The sequence below is a fragment of the Schistocerca piceifrons genome, chromosome 1 (genome assembly GCF_021461385.2).
Source record: "Schistocerca piceifrons isolate TAMUIC-IGC-003096 chromosome 1, iqSchPice1.1, whole genome shotgun sequence".
NCBI classification, from domain to species: domain Eukaryota; kingdom Metazoa; phylum Arthropoda; class Insecta; order Orthoptera; family Acrididae; genus Schistocerca; species Schistocerca piceifrons.
The window spans coordinates 29,544,225-29,562,223 of record NC_060138.1 but is presented as its reverse complement, the minus strand read 5'-3'; the positions used below and the strand labels follow the sequence as shown (position 1 = coordinate 29,562,223).

The 17,999-nt window shown below is 40.2% G+C and overlaps 1 protein-coding gene across 1 annotated transcript in view; it reads left to right on the top strand.

The window, feature by feature from the left end:
* The window catches only part of LOC124783127 (protein flightless-1), a 183,289-nt gene that overhangs the window by 33,057 nt on the left and 132,233 nt on the right, over nt 1-17,999 (top strand). Inside the window, exons 7-8 of the mRNA XM_047253997.1 lie at nt 4,376-4,617; nt 5,745-5,839. Coding sequence (XP_047109953.1) covers nt 4,376-4,617; nt 5,745-5,839 — 337 coding nt within the window. The remainder of the gene's footprint in view (nt 1-4,375; nt 4,618-5,744; nt 5,840-17,999) is intronic.

Below are 17,999 nucleotides of genomic sequence, written 5' to 3'. Positions count from 1 at the left end.
TTGAAATATGAACATAGAATGAGGGTAGAGAATGGATTTGGACGGATATCTCAAAATAATAGTAACATATAAAATATAACAAATATTACAAGATAAAAATATACCCATTATGGTATGAGGTGGTGATGAACAGAGCATGTGTTATGACTCCAAGAACGTCAGCTGCTAAGGAGAGCAATGCAGCTGTTGCTTAAATACGTGACGCTTCGCCCACTGCATACCAGATTACATTGCTCCCAGATTGTAATGCCAATGAAAATACTGCTTGAGTGAATGAGTGAAGCCACTGTTACCATCGAAGCAGCATGGAGGTGTTGACATTGCCTGTTTCAACAGATTTCAAAGTTGCAACAGTGAGTAATTGTTACAAAATAATGGCAACAAAGTAAGACAAATCTCGTAATGCGTGTCAGGTCACCCAGGTGACATTGACCAATCAACTAACAAGATAACAACTAAAGTAAGGTACGTAATACCTAAAGCATGAAAAAAATATAAGTTACATCAAAAGAGCTACAGCACAAAATCTCATTGACAGTCAAGGTAGTCAAAGACATAACACAACGAGCATAAGAAACTGAAGTTTAAAAGAACTGTGAACATAGCTGTTTACAGTCGTAAATATTCCACAAAATTCCACAAAATTCCATAAAATAGGATGTACAGAAATATATGTTACATCATTACGATATAATACATCATAGACACATCTAAGTAGTCATAAATGTAAAACAAACACATAAGCATCCAAAAGTTAAAAGACTGAAACCAGTTACTACATAATAAATGGCTTTTTGTGGTTGAGGTTGTTCATGTGAATTTTTAAAATCCTTGAGAATAATTTATTTTGAGCATATTCTGACTAATCAAAATTACAAACTGTTATATCGACATAAAGTATCTGCCTGAAAAGTTAACATTATACCTATTCTAAACTTATGGCATCTATTGAATTCCTACATTTTGAGAACACAAGAAGAAAGAAAATAAAGGTAAAGAAATGGTATACATTAATTTGCAGACCATTTTCTTTTCTACATTCTTCGTTTATTAACCCTGTCATCTGTGGTATCACTATTTTTAATCATTGTCATAATAGCACGGTTACGAATTTTATATATTTTGTGTCGCAAATATTTGGATGTTTCTTCAGATATGTTATGATTTTGAGGCTTGATTACGGTGGGGTCTGAGAATGCAAGCTATTTTATTTCTTTTTTGATTATTTATTTATCCCCCCCCCCCCCCCAAATGCGTAATGGATTTTGCTTCTATACTGATATGAGTCTGTTACAATGCCTCTCTTACATCCAAATATATCATTTACCTGCCACTCCCTCATTGGCTGTGTAGAACCAGCAGCTGACATACTCCCTTTCATTCACATAATATGTCATGGTGAATGTTGACAGCATTGTGGTACAAAACACTTAAGTATGCCCCTGGATCCTTTCTAGGCTTTTACTGTCTCCTGCAGAAATAATACTGTTGTTGAGTATTTGTATAACTTTAAAATCAATTCAATTCAGACTACAAATTGATTCAGGCAAACCTAGTTAAAAGTGGTAGATGTTCATAAAGAGCTAAAGTATGCAGTGTAGATTTCCATGGTTGGGAGCATGACATAATTGCTGCCCAGTTGCTATTCCCCTCACTTATCGTAGATCTCAGCCAAGCTGGTGTCACTGTTTCCCCTTCCAAATTTTCCTTAGTACTGTGCTTGAGCTACTGTGAAATATGGACTGCTGTATCCTCTAGGGTACAATTTATATGTAACAGCAACTAATACATAAGTAAAAGATCACAACTATGATTCAGTCCAATTCTTGAACTTCTGCTTGTCCCACAATCTACTGACATCTGTTGGTATATCTCCAAGGTGGGTCTACCACTGTAATTTAATCTCGCAGTAACAATTACAGTCAGTTTAATATGGTTTGTTTTGTTTGTTAGATATTTCATTCTAGATTAATTTTTCCTTTTTGTTTCATCTGAATGTCTCCATCATGTTCTAAAGCTGATAATGTTTTTACCCGGTATACTAATACACAAACAGTGATCAAATTTCTTGTTTGCAACTCACTTAGTAAATCATTACAGTCTCATAATCAAAGAAAATATTGATCTGGGTTCAGAAGCAATTAATGTTTTTTGAAGGACAACATTTTCACTTTTTAATGTTACCTTTACTTAAAAAGCAGCATTAATGTTTGTATACAGCGTCTATACATGTATGAGAACTTTTTGTTGCAAACCTATTTAAATATGACAAGAGTTTGTAAGGTGATGGAATTTAATACTATTTCCTCCTGTGTTTCACAATATTGTCACATTTTAAGCAGGGCAAGAGATTGTTGTAGTGGCTAGTTCACAGTTTCTTGCATGTCACTTGCACTATAGTTCAATTCTTTTATCTTGGCGGCTCGCGCATGCCCGCCCAGACGCGGGAGATTGCTGCGTAGCCAGTTGCACACGACGCACATGCCAATAGAAGCAGCGTCATAGTATAGCGTAGTTCGCAAGCTTACGTTTAGGGGGGAGCGCGTAGTTCATGAAGTAAAGCCACCACGGCCGCATTAACCCTTTCGCTGCTATAAAGACGTGCTCCCTGCATTCCGCGCTGTGCGCAATTTTGTCACTGCACTGCTCGCCTGTGCAGACACATCGTGTTCCGACTGCTTTGACACTCTTATCATTCGATTCTGCAAAAACTATTTGGCCCAAAAATTAGATTTTTACATGTCTTCTTGACGGATACCTTCCCCCCATAAATGACTTAATTTTGTTTCGATGTTCAACGAAGTTATTATGCAGCATTAAATATAGTAAACCATTGCACGAAATTTTGAAGAGTTTGCAGAGGTAAAAGTCCATAGAGTATACTTTCCGTATGGTCAGTTTTAGTTGCCACGATGTTGAGAATGAAATGTGGACAAGATACCTAAATTTCATATAAAATTACTACATGTAATGCTGCATAATAACTGCGTTGAACATCGAAACAAAATTAAGTCATTTATGGGGGGAAGGTATCAGTCAAGAAGACGTGTAAAAATCAAATTTTTGGGCCAAATAGTTTTTGTGAAATCGAATGATAAGTGTGTCAAAGCAGTGGGAACACCATGTGTCTGCACAGGCGAGCAGTGCAGTGATGACAAAATCGCGCACAGTGTGGAATGCGGGGAGCACGTGTCTGCAGCAGCGAAAGGGTTAATGAAGAGACAAAGAACTAGAAATTTCAAAAAAATTGCATTCAAACGAACATAATTCGTGAAGTAAGGCACTTCGATATTGTTTTTAAGTAATGAAGATATGAAGTAGTGCACAAGGTTTGAACTCATAACCTTTCGCCAACGCCTTAACCGTTACGCCAATGCAGCTCGTCTGACGACAGAACGCCATGAGGACTGTAACACGTCACGCAAAATACCGACAAACACTGTTGGTATGACTATGAATTACTCACGCTTCGGCGAAGTACAATAGGAAATAAACAATTACCGCTGTTCTTTATTGTGAAAAAGCGGTTCGTGAAATTGATACAAGCACCTTTCCTCGCTATCGCCTGAATTAGGAGTCTTATTGCGTGTGTGGTTTAATTAATTAATAGAATATGAAGCAATTGGTATAAAGAATGCTTTTTCCAAACTTTCTATAAAAGAAAGTCTGCTATCAAGACATTGCTTTTGTTCTATTACTTTATTTATGACTGAACGTTTCTAAAACTGAAGACACTCGTCCATGCTATGCACTGCAGTCGAGATCTGGCAACGTCGTTCTCTTTTCATTGGCTGACTGTGTTTTGTGACGTCAGATGCGCAGAACTAACCTAAACTCGGCCGCCAACATAAATGACGCACACTTTAGTGTCGCGTGAGCCAAATGACACATGATTGTTAAAACAGCTTTGAAACTGTATTGAGCACTTCAGGATATTGGGAAGTCTCGAGCCTGTTCAAATGATAGTATAATGTGCCCAGCCCTGTGCTGCCAAATTCTTCAGAATAATCTGCATGTGACTTCAATAGACAAAGCTTAACCTGTAATGTAAGATGACCCCTGTATACTGTATTAAACAATGTAAAAATGTTGACCACAGCAGGAATAGTTTAATCTGCAAGTATAAGATAACCTTGTATTTTTTGAATGACAAGTTTTGGAAAATATCCTCATCTCATAATCAGGTAAGTATGGTATCTAATATAGATTTTCCTGTTCCAACAAGAAAATTTGTGGATGTACCCCATTTGAGATTAAATTGTGGCCTATGTAATCAAAGCTAAGAGGTTCTTAATTTTTTGCGTAATAGTACTGTGTAATCATTTACATAAAGAGTTCTGTTTAATTAACAGGAATTTGTCATATTTCTTTGCAGATGCGGTTCTTTGAAAAAATTAATACTGGCATCAAATCGCTTAATAACACTTCCTGACGCTGTTCATTTGCTGTCAGATCTTGACGTTCTGGATCTCCGTGACAACCCAGATCTTATCATGCCTCCCAAGCCTGTGGAAGTACAACGTGGAGCAGGCATTGAATTCTATAATATTGATTTTTCTTTACAACACCAGCTGAGACTTGCTGGGGCTAATATTCCTGCACCAGCTCCTTCAGGCGGTAAGTAATGTACGGTAGACAAATACTGTGAAAATTGTTGTTACTGGTTGAAATTATGAGGTGTATTGATGGGAAATGTATGAAAAAATGTTTGATATTGGCTGTGTGGACAGTACTACGTGACAACCTCCCCCTCCCCCTCCACCTCCCCCTCCCCCTTCATCTTTCTCCCTCCTCGTCTTCACATCAGGTGGGCGCATTTCATCCATAGTCTGAGTGACCAGTTTCTCCTTCCCAACCTTCTGGAATCCATTCCTCTTTCCTCTTGGATGAGGAACTAACAATTCTGGAAACTAGGAATAGATATTTTGTAATTTTTGATGTATCTATCAGTGGTATGGGTATTTTTACTCCTGAATGTAAGTACTGGCCAGCCCTTGTAATTTTCCAGACATTTCGAATCAAGACATCTATATATGGGATTTGTGGGTCCATCTTAAAGGAAAAGCACTGTGCACGTAATGACTAGACTTTTCACATCACATTATAGTGTGGGTCAAGTCCGCTGAGATTTCTTCCGCTTTGTGGAACTAAAGCAAACTATTTTGTGGCATCAGTTTGAGTCTTCGTAAATCTTCCTCACTGAATCATAGTATGATGTCTTGACAAATTGTTTTGACGGGATGTGCAAGTGCATTAACAGTGATTCAAATAGAGTACTTTTGATAAGATGTGAAAGCAAGTTCTTGTAAAAAAGTTTCATTACTTTGTCAGAATGCTGAAAAATTCGTTCATAGGTTTTTGGTGTAAAATGAACAAACAGAACATGGTATCGATTAGTTTTTTGCTAAAAATATGACTTGAAATTAAATTATGTATTTGCAGAATACTGTACACTTCTCTTTAAATGAAGTTTTTCCTTCTTCTTTGCCATTCTGTACTGTTCTCTCTCTCTTTTTTTTTGCTGAGGATCAGAAAATGTGACACATCATCATCATTTTGTATCTTGCTTGTTCCGTTGGTGTTCCTGGTATGTATTACTTCAACAAATACAGTCAGCTATTTCTTTAAAGTAGTTTGAGGGGATTTCAGTTTTTTAATAAGGTCAACATAACTGATTGATTGAATTCAAATTTGTTTTACGTTAAGCAAACTGAAGCGTTACTGATGTACAAACAATATTTTAGGCACCAGTAAGGATCCTATTGCAAGGAAGATGCGGCTCAGGAGAGGACGTCGTGACCAGGAAGAAGCAGATCAGGACCAAGCAAAAATTCTTAAGGTAACACAATACAAGATTTTAAGCTTACGAGATGAGAAATAAATGAAAGAATACCCACCAAGTAGAAGACACATTGAGCAGCAAACAGGCACTCACAAAGGACTGTAAGTTACACGCACGTCTGAAAAAACAGATGGTGTTGATGCTCCACAGTTGTGGGAAATGATTCAAAATTAATTCATTAAATGTGAAGTCCTCGATATCAGCTGTGCTGGGTGTAGTTCTACCACCCAGTAGTGCCATATGAAAATTTCTACCAGACCAGGACTCAAACCCGAATTTTTTGCTATCGCAATTGGTCACCTTAACACTTTTGGCTGTCCTTGGACTGACCCAAACACTTCCATATGTCTCACTGTCTATCGCTTGCTTATATTGCAGTCCACTGAATTCGTTACCTACTGCTTGCAACATTACTTGGATTCCCACTTCAAGGGTGTGCCCCCCCCCCCCCCCCCCCCACCCATTCCCCCACCCTCACACACACACACACACACACAGAGAGAGAGAGAGAGAGAGAGAGAGAGAGAGAGAGAGAGAGAGAGAGAGAGGCAAAATTATTCTATATGATTCTCACTATTCTATATGATTCTCACTTGAGAGCCAGATACTTAATCATCTACTGTTATCTATATCAGCCATATTTTGTACCATTGTTTCATCGGCCTAATTTTTATTGTAACAGTATCATATATAGGTAAACAAAGTCTAGCACATAAACTGCAGAACCTCATAGGATTTAAGAGAACAAGAAGTGTACATTGCATTTTGAAGTTAGTAGGCCTCAGTAAATTGTTGAATAGTACAGTAGAATTCTACAACATTTTATACTAAAATATTACACTTTTTTGTGATTATCATAATCTTCAATGATTTGATGTCAGTTGCTTGATAAAGGCCACCTCTAGACTTTTCCATTTGTTTTGGTCTTTAGTAGTTTTCATCTATTTTGTTTTTGCAGATTTTCTCATGTGATATACAAGCCTTCTATTAAGTCAATGTCTCGGTATTTTCTTATCTCTTAGAATCCGGCAAAAAATTTCCTTGGTCTATTAATCATTCATTCACCTGTCTGAATATTTCAATAATCACATTTCCCATTCCAATCTCATTGGACAGATATATTATACTAGAGCTGACATGTGATTACATTTTCATGCAATTTGGGTGCATAGATCCTGAGAAATCAGTACCCAGAACAACCACCTCTGGCCGTAATAACGGCCTTGATACGCCGGGGCATTGTGTCAAACAGAGCTTGGATGGCATGTACAGATACAGCTGCCCATGCAGCTTCAACACGATACCACAGTTCATCAAGAGTAGTGACTGGCGTATTGTGACAAGCCAGTTGCTCGGCCACCATTGACCAGACGTTTTCAATTGGTGAGATATCTGGAGAATGTGTTGGCCAGGGCAGCAGTCGAACATTTTCTGTATCCAGAAAGGCCCATACAGGACCTGCAACATACGGTTGTGGATTATCCTGCTGAAATGTAGGGTTTCGCAGCAATCGAATGAAGGGTAGAGCCACGGGTCATAACACAATGTAACATCCACTGTTCAAAGAGCCGTCAATGCGAACAAGAGGTGACCGAGACGTGTAGCCAATGGCATTCCATACCATACACGCTTCCAATGTGCATTCACCATGATGTCATCAAACACGGATGTGACCATCATGATGCTGTAAACAGAACCTGGATGCATCCAAAAAAATGATGTTGTGCTATTTGTGCATCCAGGTTTGTCGTTGAGTACACCATTGCAGGCGCCCCTGTCTGTGGTGCAGTGTCAAGGGTAACCACAGCCATGGTCTCCGAGCTGATAGTCCATGCTGCTGCAAACATCGTCGAACTGTTCGTACAGATGATTGTTGTCTTGCAAACGTCCCTATCTGTTGACTCAGGGATTGAGACGTGGCTGCACGATCTGTTACAGCCATGCAGATAAGATTCCTGTCATCTCGCCTGCTAGTAATACAAGGCCGTTGGGATCCAGCACGGCGTTCCGTATTACCCTCCTGAACCCACCGATTCCATATTCTGCTAAAAGTCATTGGATCTTGACCAACGCGAGCAGCAATGTCGCGATACAATAAACCGCAAACACGGTAGGTTGCAATCTGACCTTTATCAAAGTCGGAAACGTGATCGTATGCATTTCTCCTCCTTACACGAGGCATCACAACGTTTCACCAGTCAATGCCAGTCAACTGCTGTTTGTGTATGAGAAATCGGTTGGAAACTTTCTTCATGTCAGCACATTGTAGGTGTCGCCACCGGCGCCAACCTTGCGTGAATGCTCTGAAAAGCTAATCATTTGCATATCACAGCATCTTCCTGTCAGTTAAATTTCACGTCTGTAGCACGTCATCTTTGTGGTGTAGCACTTTTAATGGCCAGTAGTGTATTTCTCAAAATGTAATCTCTTCATTTCTTGCTGAGTAACCCTAAGTTTTTGAGTGGTTTCTACACCAAGCATTTGTGTGTTAAGTGCTGTAAGTCAGAACTGGTAATAAACACCATTGGTGGTTTGGTTTTGAAGTTCTATATAGTTTACCGATAAAAAATGAGCCTGATGTCACAACTGTTTACATTTCTAACAGGTTCTGGGAAAATATTGTGAACGGTGTTTTGACATTCATTTGAGATGTAACCCTTGATGTCCAGCCATTTAGGAAAATTTTAGGCCCAGAAGACCAGCCATTATTTAAAATATTAGTGGCACATTTGTGTTTTGATATATCTTAAAGGGTAACACATGCCAAAAATGACCAATCTTCAAGATTAGTTTTTTGTATTTACTTTAGTTCTTTTATAGATTACAAATTATGCAATAACAATGGCAAATAGTGTAATTATCCTTAAAAAAAGTGTGAGGTGAGTTCTTGAGCAGTTTTCTGTGGAAAAGTGGAAGCACTTGATTGAACATGTTTTCAACCAGATAACCCATGAAATGTTCGGTGCTAGCGTGGAAATTTATCATCATGCTTGTCAGAATATTCAGCTGCTGCAATTTAAGCATTTTCCTAGGATCCTGTCTAACCACAACCATGGAAAAAACCAGCAACAAATTTTTAGTGACCAATATTATATGTGAAAGCTAAGCTTTTGTTATTGCTATACTTTATGTATTATTAATTTAAACCATTAACTCTTCCTCATGCTGCTTAACAGTGAGTTTGCTATTGGCCGATTACATCACTTGCCCTATGTTCTGAATATCTGTTGTCATTGTCTGGTGAGTTCACGTGACACGAGCTATGATTGCCTGATAAAAGCGCGTCATGCAATGCAATCTCGATTTCAGTGCTTCGGAAGCTATGTACTGTATTTCGTGCAATATGTATTTATTCTTTTATAATATGAAAACGTGCAGTGTACATGTTGCAATGCATCCAAGATCTTTCCAAAATCTGTTATTTTTTGCTGAGTTTTGTTTTCTAACTGCCAGAAAGTTCTGTGCCAGTGTATAGATACTTTACCATTTAAAGGATTTATAAGTTTTACAGTTCCAAGGGAAAGTATACTGTCAGTTGACACAGAATAAATGGACTTTTGCCTGGTGTCTAGTGTATTTTCACCCTGTAAGAGGTGTATGTTCACCCAGGAGAAACTGTATTTTTAACTGGGGAAAAATGCAGGGATTTTTTTCTTCTCCACATGTACACCCTGTTATTGCTCAGTTCTGTAATTTCATTGACGACTTGTAAATAGATCATTGTGATATATGATTGATCTTCAATGGTTTTCTTGTATATGGTTGGTGATAATTTTAGTGAATATTTTGTGCATTACAGAGACAAGGCTGATAGCTCTGTAGTTTTTTATGCCTTTTCTGTCTTGTTTCTTGTGAAGTAGAAGAATTACAGCATTATTATAGTTTTTGAGATGTGTCTTCATCCACAGACATTAGGTAAAAATAAAAATTATTGTAGCTCTTGTTGCTACTTGTTCTGTCAGCCGCCAACAATGGAGGGTGAACCTTTGACAATGCCAATGTCTTTTTTGGCCAAACATCAGAAAAAATTACTGAACAAACAAACATTGTCAGTGATTCTGTAAATGTTTTGAAAGTTCCTTTGGTATTAATTTGCCTACATTCTTAATCATTTCTGTTGAAATTCTCTATATTCATGCCAAGTAAAACAGACTAAAAACTGGAGCTTTTGAAGATAATCTACAGTTGACTGTCATAACTGCTGCTACAGTGTCATTGTAATCGGCCGTGATTGATCAGCCTACATTATGACTACTCACTGCCAAAATAATGTCGATGTTTGCAGTACTATTGGTGGCCATACAAACGTAAAAACCCTGGTGAATCTCTGTTTAGATTCTCAACATAGTGTGTTTCAGTGGACCATAAGATTACAGCTACAATCCCAGTTATTGTTGTACATTCTGATTGCTACAGCCTCTTTGATAACAGAATCCTAGTAGATTGATGTGAGGGACAAACATAATTTTGTGTTTATTTGTGAAGCTTTGCTCAGAAAGTGCTGATTTTCCTCTGATTTTGAATCTGCCGTGGGTGTTCTATAAAACATTCAGAAATAGTTCAAATTGACTGGAAGATACAGTTGTTTCCTCACTGATGAAGCTTGTTGTAAGCTCAAGGGACTGTGAGGTTAAGTATCACCTTAACTGGATGTGAGCTCTCTTATCGTCTTGAGCAGAAATAAAATGCGTCTTATCCTGAGTCTGCTGTGGATGATACTCTCTATTTGTGAGAAATAAACGTCAAAGAAAAGAAGCAGCACAATACATGAATCACCTTGCATTGTTGAACATATATGTTTTTTCCTTTTTTGGAGAGTGATAATTTAATATCACAACTGTGACAACCATTCTTTTGGGTACATATGGTTAAGTTATTTTATCATCGAATCCAAGTGGTACTTAAAAGAAACAGCTGTAGCTCTGTGAACAACATATCTGGGCTAGGTGATGGAAGCTCTGCACGCTGAGATTTAAGTCAGGATGCTTTGGTGTACAGTACACACATCTGGTGTAGATTCTACTGAAACACTTAAAAATGCCACCTTTGCTGCTCTTGACACTGAACTAGATGTTATGGTGCATGCCAGTCATACATTGGAGAAAGTGCTGAAAAACTTTGATGCTGTGTGACCAGATCATAAACATATCATAAACACAGTGTTGGAATGAAGGGCCCCGACCTATTGCATGGCAATTCTTCATACCCCATGTTGCGATTTGCCCCCCACGCAGAATACATAGTCTCTGATTCATGAACTCTGCCACTTTTTTTAATGCAGACTGAGCTTATTCAGTGTTGACTATTTTGGTCTCACTTCCACCCCTTTAGCTTATATTTGATCTCCTTTTTTGTCAAATAAAGTACAGTCCCCTTTAGTGGGCTGATCCTCCACTTTTCAGAATTTTCTCAATAGTACAGGTGGTGCAGGAAATATCACTCAGTATTGCGTGTTTCCAATCAGATATGCAATTCTGTCTTATTCACATTGTGTGTGTGTGTGTGTGTGTGTGTGTGTGTGTGTGTGTGTGTGTGTGTGTGTGTGGGTGGGTGGGTGCGGGTGCGCGTGCACACACACACACACACACACACATGCGCGAGTGCCCGTTACATGTAAAACCAAGCTGGTGCTCACACACCTTGCTTAAAAAATTAGGTAGTTATAATGCTGAGAGATAACAATCCCAAGTCATTTCCTCCTTTACTTACACACTTAAGAAGAAAGGAGGAAAATAGATGAATCCTTCTTGAATACAATGTCATCGTTCTTTCTGTAACCAGTTGCAAGTAAGTACTGTGAAGTCATGTGAATAACTAAAATGAGAAATGGATAAGTAACAATAGAAATGTTATCTCCGACCCAGTCATTGTTCCTGTTCTCATGTAACTAAGTTGGTGGTTTCCTCGCCACAGTTATCCCCTGTAAGAGCCTCAGCAAGGTGCAAAAAAAAATTTGCCATTGTGACCTTACACTACAAACAGATGCAAAATTACAGGCTATCTTAGAAAGTCATGGATTCCCTACTGTCTGTCATGTCCAGCAAGGCCCAAACGATAACAGGACAGACAATGAAGCACTAATTCTGGCTTCCGAGAAAGATACCCTCCAGTGTGTTGTCAGACCTTTCGCAAAGCCTCTTATAGTGTGTTTTAAATGCATGCTCTTTGGGAGAGTCTTGACACTGTACACTGTACTGTATAGCCAGAGGTGTATGGAGAATGTGGATCATCAATTGCATGAGAATGCTCCTTGTAACTATGGAACAGAGCATTGTCCTGGCTCACTGATTTGTCCGGTCTTCAAAAAAGAATGCATAATACAAGAACATAGAATCTTCAACTGACTGACATAGTTTGACGTACAGAAAACATGTGAACACTTACATCCCATATAAGTGAGTAGTAGTACCACCTACAGCAAAAAAGAATACTCACTCTCACTCCATGAACACTAGGCTGAAATAGTGTCCTAGGCACTCTCCATCTGGGAAAGCGGGAGGGCTGCCTCCCACCCCCAGACACATGCCCCAAACCATCTCGCACATTGACAACAGCCAGTGGCTACAGGACACATTGGAAATGGCCTGTAGGACCAGCTATTCATATTCACCCAAAAGGAAAAGAAGAGACTAAAGGGAGAGACAGATTCGGTAACCCCGAAGGCTGTGGATCCCCCAATGCGACATACAGAAATTATACAAATTAACAGTGATCCCCCACATCAAGTACCAGCTCACATTAATTGTGACACCAATTTTCACTGCTTTCACTCCCTTCATGAAAACAGATGCAGTGCAACAGCTACTTCCACCCCATCACTGGACACCAAATGCACTTGACCAAGAAGTTGGTATAGCATTGCAAGAAACCCATTTGCCAGCACACTACTCTCCTATTATCATACATAACAAAGCATATTACAAAAATCGAGATAACCCTGCATGAGTGTTGGGTGGGGTTTGTTGATTGGTCCATGAGACCAATTTTAGTGAACAGATCCCAGTCAGTACTTCTCTAAAAGCAGTTGCTGTATGTACGTGGCCATGCACTGATTTTACGTTCTGTAACATTTCTCTACTTCAGATGTGGAGGTCAAACATCAACTAATCACTGATTTGGTCCTGCATCTATTTCCACTCCTACACATCATAAGTGATTTCAGTCCTCAAAATCCTTTGCAGGACAGTTACACAATCTCTCTGAGACAACACACTAGAAAAGGTATTTTTCAGTGACACAACATCCACATTTTTCTCCACCAACACCAGCTTTTCTGTATTGTGCTGATGGAAACTCCCCCTACAATATATTCTTCATTCCTATAATCCCCTTGGTCTCCTCAACTTTTGATAATTGCCGCTGTCTACCTGTCTATCCCCTTCTCTGTTCCCACTCCAGTACACTCACATCTTCTACCCTACCAAAGCACCTACATAGACCTTTCCATTTCTTCACTTCACTACTCCTCCCCCCCACCCCCCCTCCACGTCCCCACTGCCCCCCTCACACACACACTTAGCACAGCCTCCCAGTGCTGCTTCCAGCAGCCCACAAGCAACACTAATACCTTTCTATTCCCCCCTCCACACCTCTTCCTTACACCCACTATCCACTCCAGCTAGATTGCTGCTCATGTAATAAGCTGTTTCAGTCGGCCCTTAGCACCTGGAGACAGTGCCCCCCCCCCCCCTTGTGTGTGTGTGTGTGTGTGTGTGTGTGTGTGTGTGTGTGTGTGTGTGTGCGTGCGCGTGCGTGTGTGCGCTTGTGTGCATGTGTGTGGGTGTGTTTTGTAATGTAATCGACCGAAGGAAATAAGGTTTATCTAAAGCGAAGAGTATGATACCCATAGTAAAGAGTTGAAGTTATTTCATGACAGTAGTATGCTGCCAGAAAATGTGCATAATTTAGTAATTTAATTATGAATATGTTCTTTTGTAATAAACAATGAACTTTATAGCTTATTGAATGGAAACCAATAACACTAGGTGAGAGTGCTGTCCTACCACACCATACTGTGTAAAGTTCTATAAACAATTCTACTGTTATTTAAGAAACCAGTAAGATAACAAACAGTACAGTGTGAACTGTTGTATGAATTTGTGTGATTGCTCTACTTCTGAAAAAGGACTTTGTATTAGAGCTGAAATATATGTAGCAATCTCTCTTATTGTGCCTGTATGTGATTCAATATCTCCTCTACCAATAAACACCTAGCACTTTAAAGAATTGAACTACTATGAATGAAACAGCTTCAGATGACTGACTACTTTACAAATGGATTAAATATTTGATGTTAACTGTGCAAGCAAGAGAAAGTTTAGAAGAGGTTTGAAATTTTGCTTTAAGTTTGTTGGAAGTTGTGAAACATTCTCATTGTGAAATGCTGGATGAATGTGCTTTGGGTAATTTACACTCATTTTCAAACAAAAGCTACTTTTTTACACTTCTCAATGTTTATGACATCAAATCTCATGAACTGTGTGCCATACAATGATGAAATTTTGCAGGTCTATTCAGTGATATATGTGGATACTGACAGCAAACTGTATTGCGAATAGGCGGAGTAGGAAAGAAGCAACAAACTAAAATATCATGCCTAATGTTGAAATTTGGTAACATGAACAGTGAAAATGTATTAAGCAATAAACATGTTTTCCTTTAATCTTTTTGTGGAGGATATCAATGAGAGAAATATTTTGTAAAATTTTGAAATTATGTGTAAAGTTTGTTGGATGTCACCACTAAGTGCTTTTAATCTCAAATACTGGATGAATCAAGGTCAGGTATTTGCGCGCCATCAGTACTGCTGCTCCAAGACGAATGTACCATTCCTAACTGCACCACATACTTCTCTCATTGTGTTAATCTTTAACAGAAGATCATATCTCGTAATGTGACTTGCAGTCTGGCCAAAGTGGCCGGAGATAGTGGTCTGTGTGCATGAGGTGTGCCTGCTTGTGTGATTGTATGTTTGTTTTCCTTTTTTTCTGAAAATGGCTATGCTCAGTGTGTAACAGTCTTTCTGCTGTGCCTGTCTGCAACTGACTGTGTCATTCTTACAGTTAGTAGTAATTTACCCTTTTTATAATTGTTGATATTCCAACGTGGACTTTCCATTCTTTCATTTGGTAATTGAGATGGAACCTATTAGAAATTTATGATGATTTGTATTTTGCTTAATGAGGAAACTGAAAATATATGAGTTGTGTTGAGTAAAGAGCCATTATCATCATCATGACTGAAATAGCAGATTGTGAAGTCGAAGATGACAAAAGATGCTGCTGAGGAAAATAACAGCATCACTGTGAAAGGTAGTTCTGTGTATACTGCCATTAAAGGCCAGATAAGGATACTGTGTGTCACAATTCTGTTGGCATATAGACCTACAGTGTGTAACGGCACTCCACTTGTAAGAATACTCGAGTAATCACTATTACTATCCCATCAACACACGCCTCCCCCTCCAACAAACCCCCAAACTGTAAAGGGAGTGGGTGAACAAGAATGAGGAAGAGGTGACAGGACAAGGGCTAGAAAATGTTGGATAACGGTTATCATAAATTGAGGCCAGGCAATTTCTGGAGCAGAAAATGTTTTGTAAGAATAACTCCTATCTGTGCAGTTCAGAAAATCTGGCAGTGGGATAGAGGATCCAAATGGGTTGGGCAGTGAATCAGCCCATGAAATCAACTGTGCGATGTTCAGCTGCAAGTTGTGCCACAGGGTGGTCTACTTTGTTCTTGGCCACAGTTTGGCAGAGGCCGTTCATCCTGGTGGTCAGCTGGTTGGTAGTCATAGCAATATAAAAAGCTGTGCAGTGATTGCAGCAGAGCTGGTATATGACATGGCTTCTTTCACAGGTGGCTTGGCCTCTCCTAGGGTAAAATAAGCCCGTGACAGGACTGGAAAGTGTTGGGTGAATTGATTGGAAAAGTCTTGCACATGGGTCTTCCACAGGAGTAAGGTTACTGTGGCAAGAGGTTGGGATTAGGAGTGGCATAGAGATAGACTAGGATGTTTTGGGAGTTGGGTGGGTGATTAAACACACCTTAGGAGGTGTGAGAAGGATCTCGGGTAGGCTGTCCCTCATTACACCGTATGATGACAGGAAATCGAAGCTCTGACAAAGAAAGTGGTTCAGTTGTTCCAGTCTAGGGAAGTATTGGGTGAAGAAAGGGGTCTTTGTGGCTAGTTTTTGGGTGTGGTGGGATGTGTGGGGAAATGGCACGGGAGATCTGTTTGCAGACTACGTCTGGGGGATAGTGCTTGTCTGCGAAGGTGGTACCCTTAGTGTACTGGGTAAGTGAGTTGTTGTCTCTGCAGATACACTGTCCCCAGGTGGTAGGCCGTATGGGAGGGATTTTTTGTGTGGAAGGAATGACAGCTGTCAAAATGCAGGTACTGTTGGTGATTGGTGGGTTTAATGTGGACAGAGGTGCAGATGGAGAAATCAGAGAGGAGGAGGTCAACATCCAGGAAAGTGGCATACTAGGTTGGGGGGCACCACATGAAGCAGATGTGAGAAAAGGTGCAGAGGTTGTGAAGAAATGAGGATAGGGTGTCTTGGCCCTGAGTCCAGATCATGAAGATATTATTAGTGAACCTGAATCAGACTAGGGGTTTGGCATTTTGCGAGGCTTGGCATTCTGCGAGGCTAGGAAGGTCTCCTCTAGATAGCTCGTGTGCCATTTCCCCCAATCCTCCCATCACACCCAAGGACCAGTGACAAAGGAATTCCCCCTTTCTCACTATTACCGCCCCAGGCTGGAACAACTGAACCACATCCTTCATCAAGGCTTTGGTCACCTATCATTATGCCCTGAAACGAACATCCTGCCCAAGATCCTTCCTACCCCTCATAAAGAGATGTTCCATCACCCACCCAATCACCCACCCAACCCCCACAACTTCCTAATCCATCCCTATGCCACTCCCAAACCCAACCTCTTGCCACAGGGATCATATCCCTGTGGAAGATCCAGGTGAAGGACCTGCCCAATGTGCCCACCCAGCAGTTCCTGTTCCAGTACTGTCACAGGCTATCCTATCCCATCGCATCTGTGAAGGCAGCCATGTCATTTACCAGCAGTCCACCAAGATGAACGGCCACTGCCAAACTGTGGCCAAGAGCAGAGTAGACTATCCTGCGGCAAACGTGCAACTGAACATAACATACTTGATTTCAATGGCTACTTCATTTCATGAGCCATCTTCAATCCTCCCCTCCACCAGCAGCTTTTCTGTATTGTGCAGATGGGATTTATCCTTACATCACATTCTGTGCTACTGAAATTAGCCGGGTCTCAATTTATGGTAACCTACTGTCCCCACACCCTCCAACCACCAGTTTCCATCCACTCCCTCTGCTCTGTCACCCCCTCCCTATTCTCGTATGCCCATCCTCTTCATGTGCTGCCCTCTGCCATTGCAACTGCCTGTCTTTCCCCTTTTCTGCTCCTCTCCTTTTTTGGTCTCCTCCCACCCCCCTCCCAACCTCCCTGCCCCACACCTTCCAGATGCTGTGCCTGTTGACTGTCCATTCCCCACATGCTCTGCCAGATAGTGCCTTCTGTTCCCCCTCCCATACTGTATCATCATCCCTTCCCCTTACCCACCATTGCTGCCTCCTTTCTACATGAAATTTGCACTCTGGTCCAAATTGTTGTAGGTGGTACTCATGTGTGCGTGAGGTGTGCTTGCTTGTGTGAATGAAAGTGTGTGTTGTTTCCTTTGCTGTAAAAGGCTTTGGCCAAAAGCTATGTTTAAGTGTCTTTCCATTGTGCCTTTCTGTAGCCCAGTGTGTCATCTTTGTACTGAAAGTGTAGGGAAAGATAAGATTGCTACTTACCGTGAAGAAGACACACTAAGTTGCAGGCAAGCACTATTAAATGACACTTACACAAAACTTTTGGCCACAGCCTTCATCAGCAAGAGAGAAATAGAGAAACACCCATTATTCATACATAGAAGCAAGCTCACAGTGTCTTTTAATTGTATAAAATGCATGTTTGACCATCAGCTGCTCCTTTTATATATCTCTGCCGAAACTCTTTGCCTTTACAAATGTCTGCTTGTGTCTGTGTATGTGCGGTTGGATATGGGTGTGTGTGCGAGTGTATGCCTGTCCTTTTTTCCCGCTAAGGTAAGTCTTTCCGCT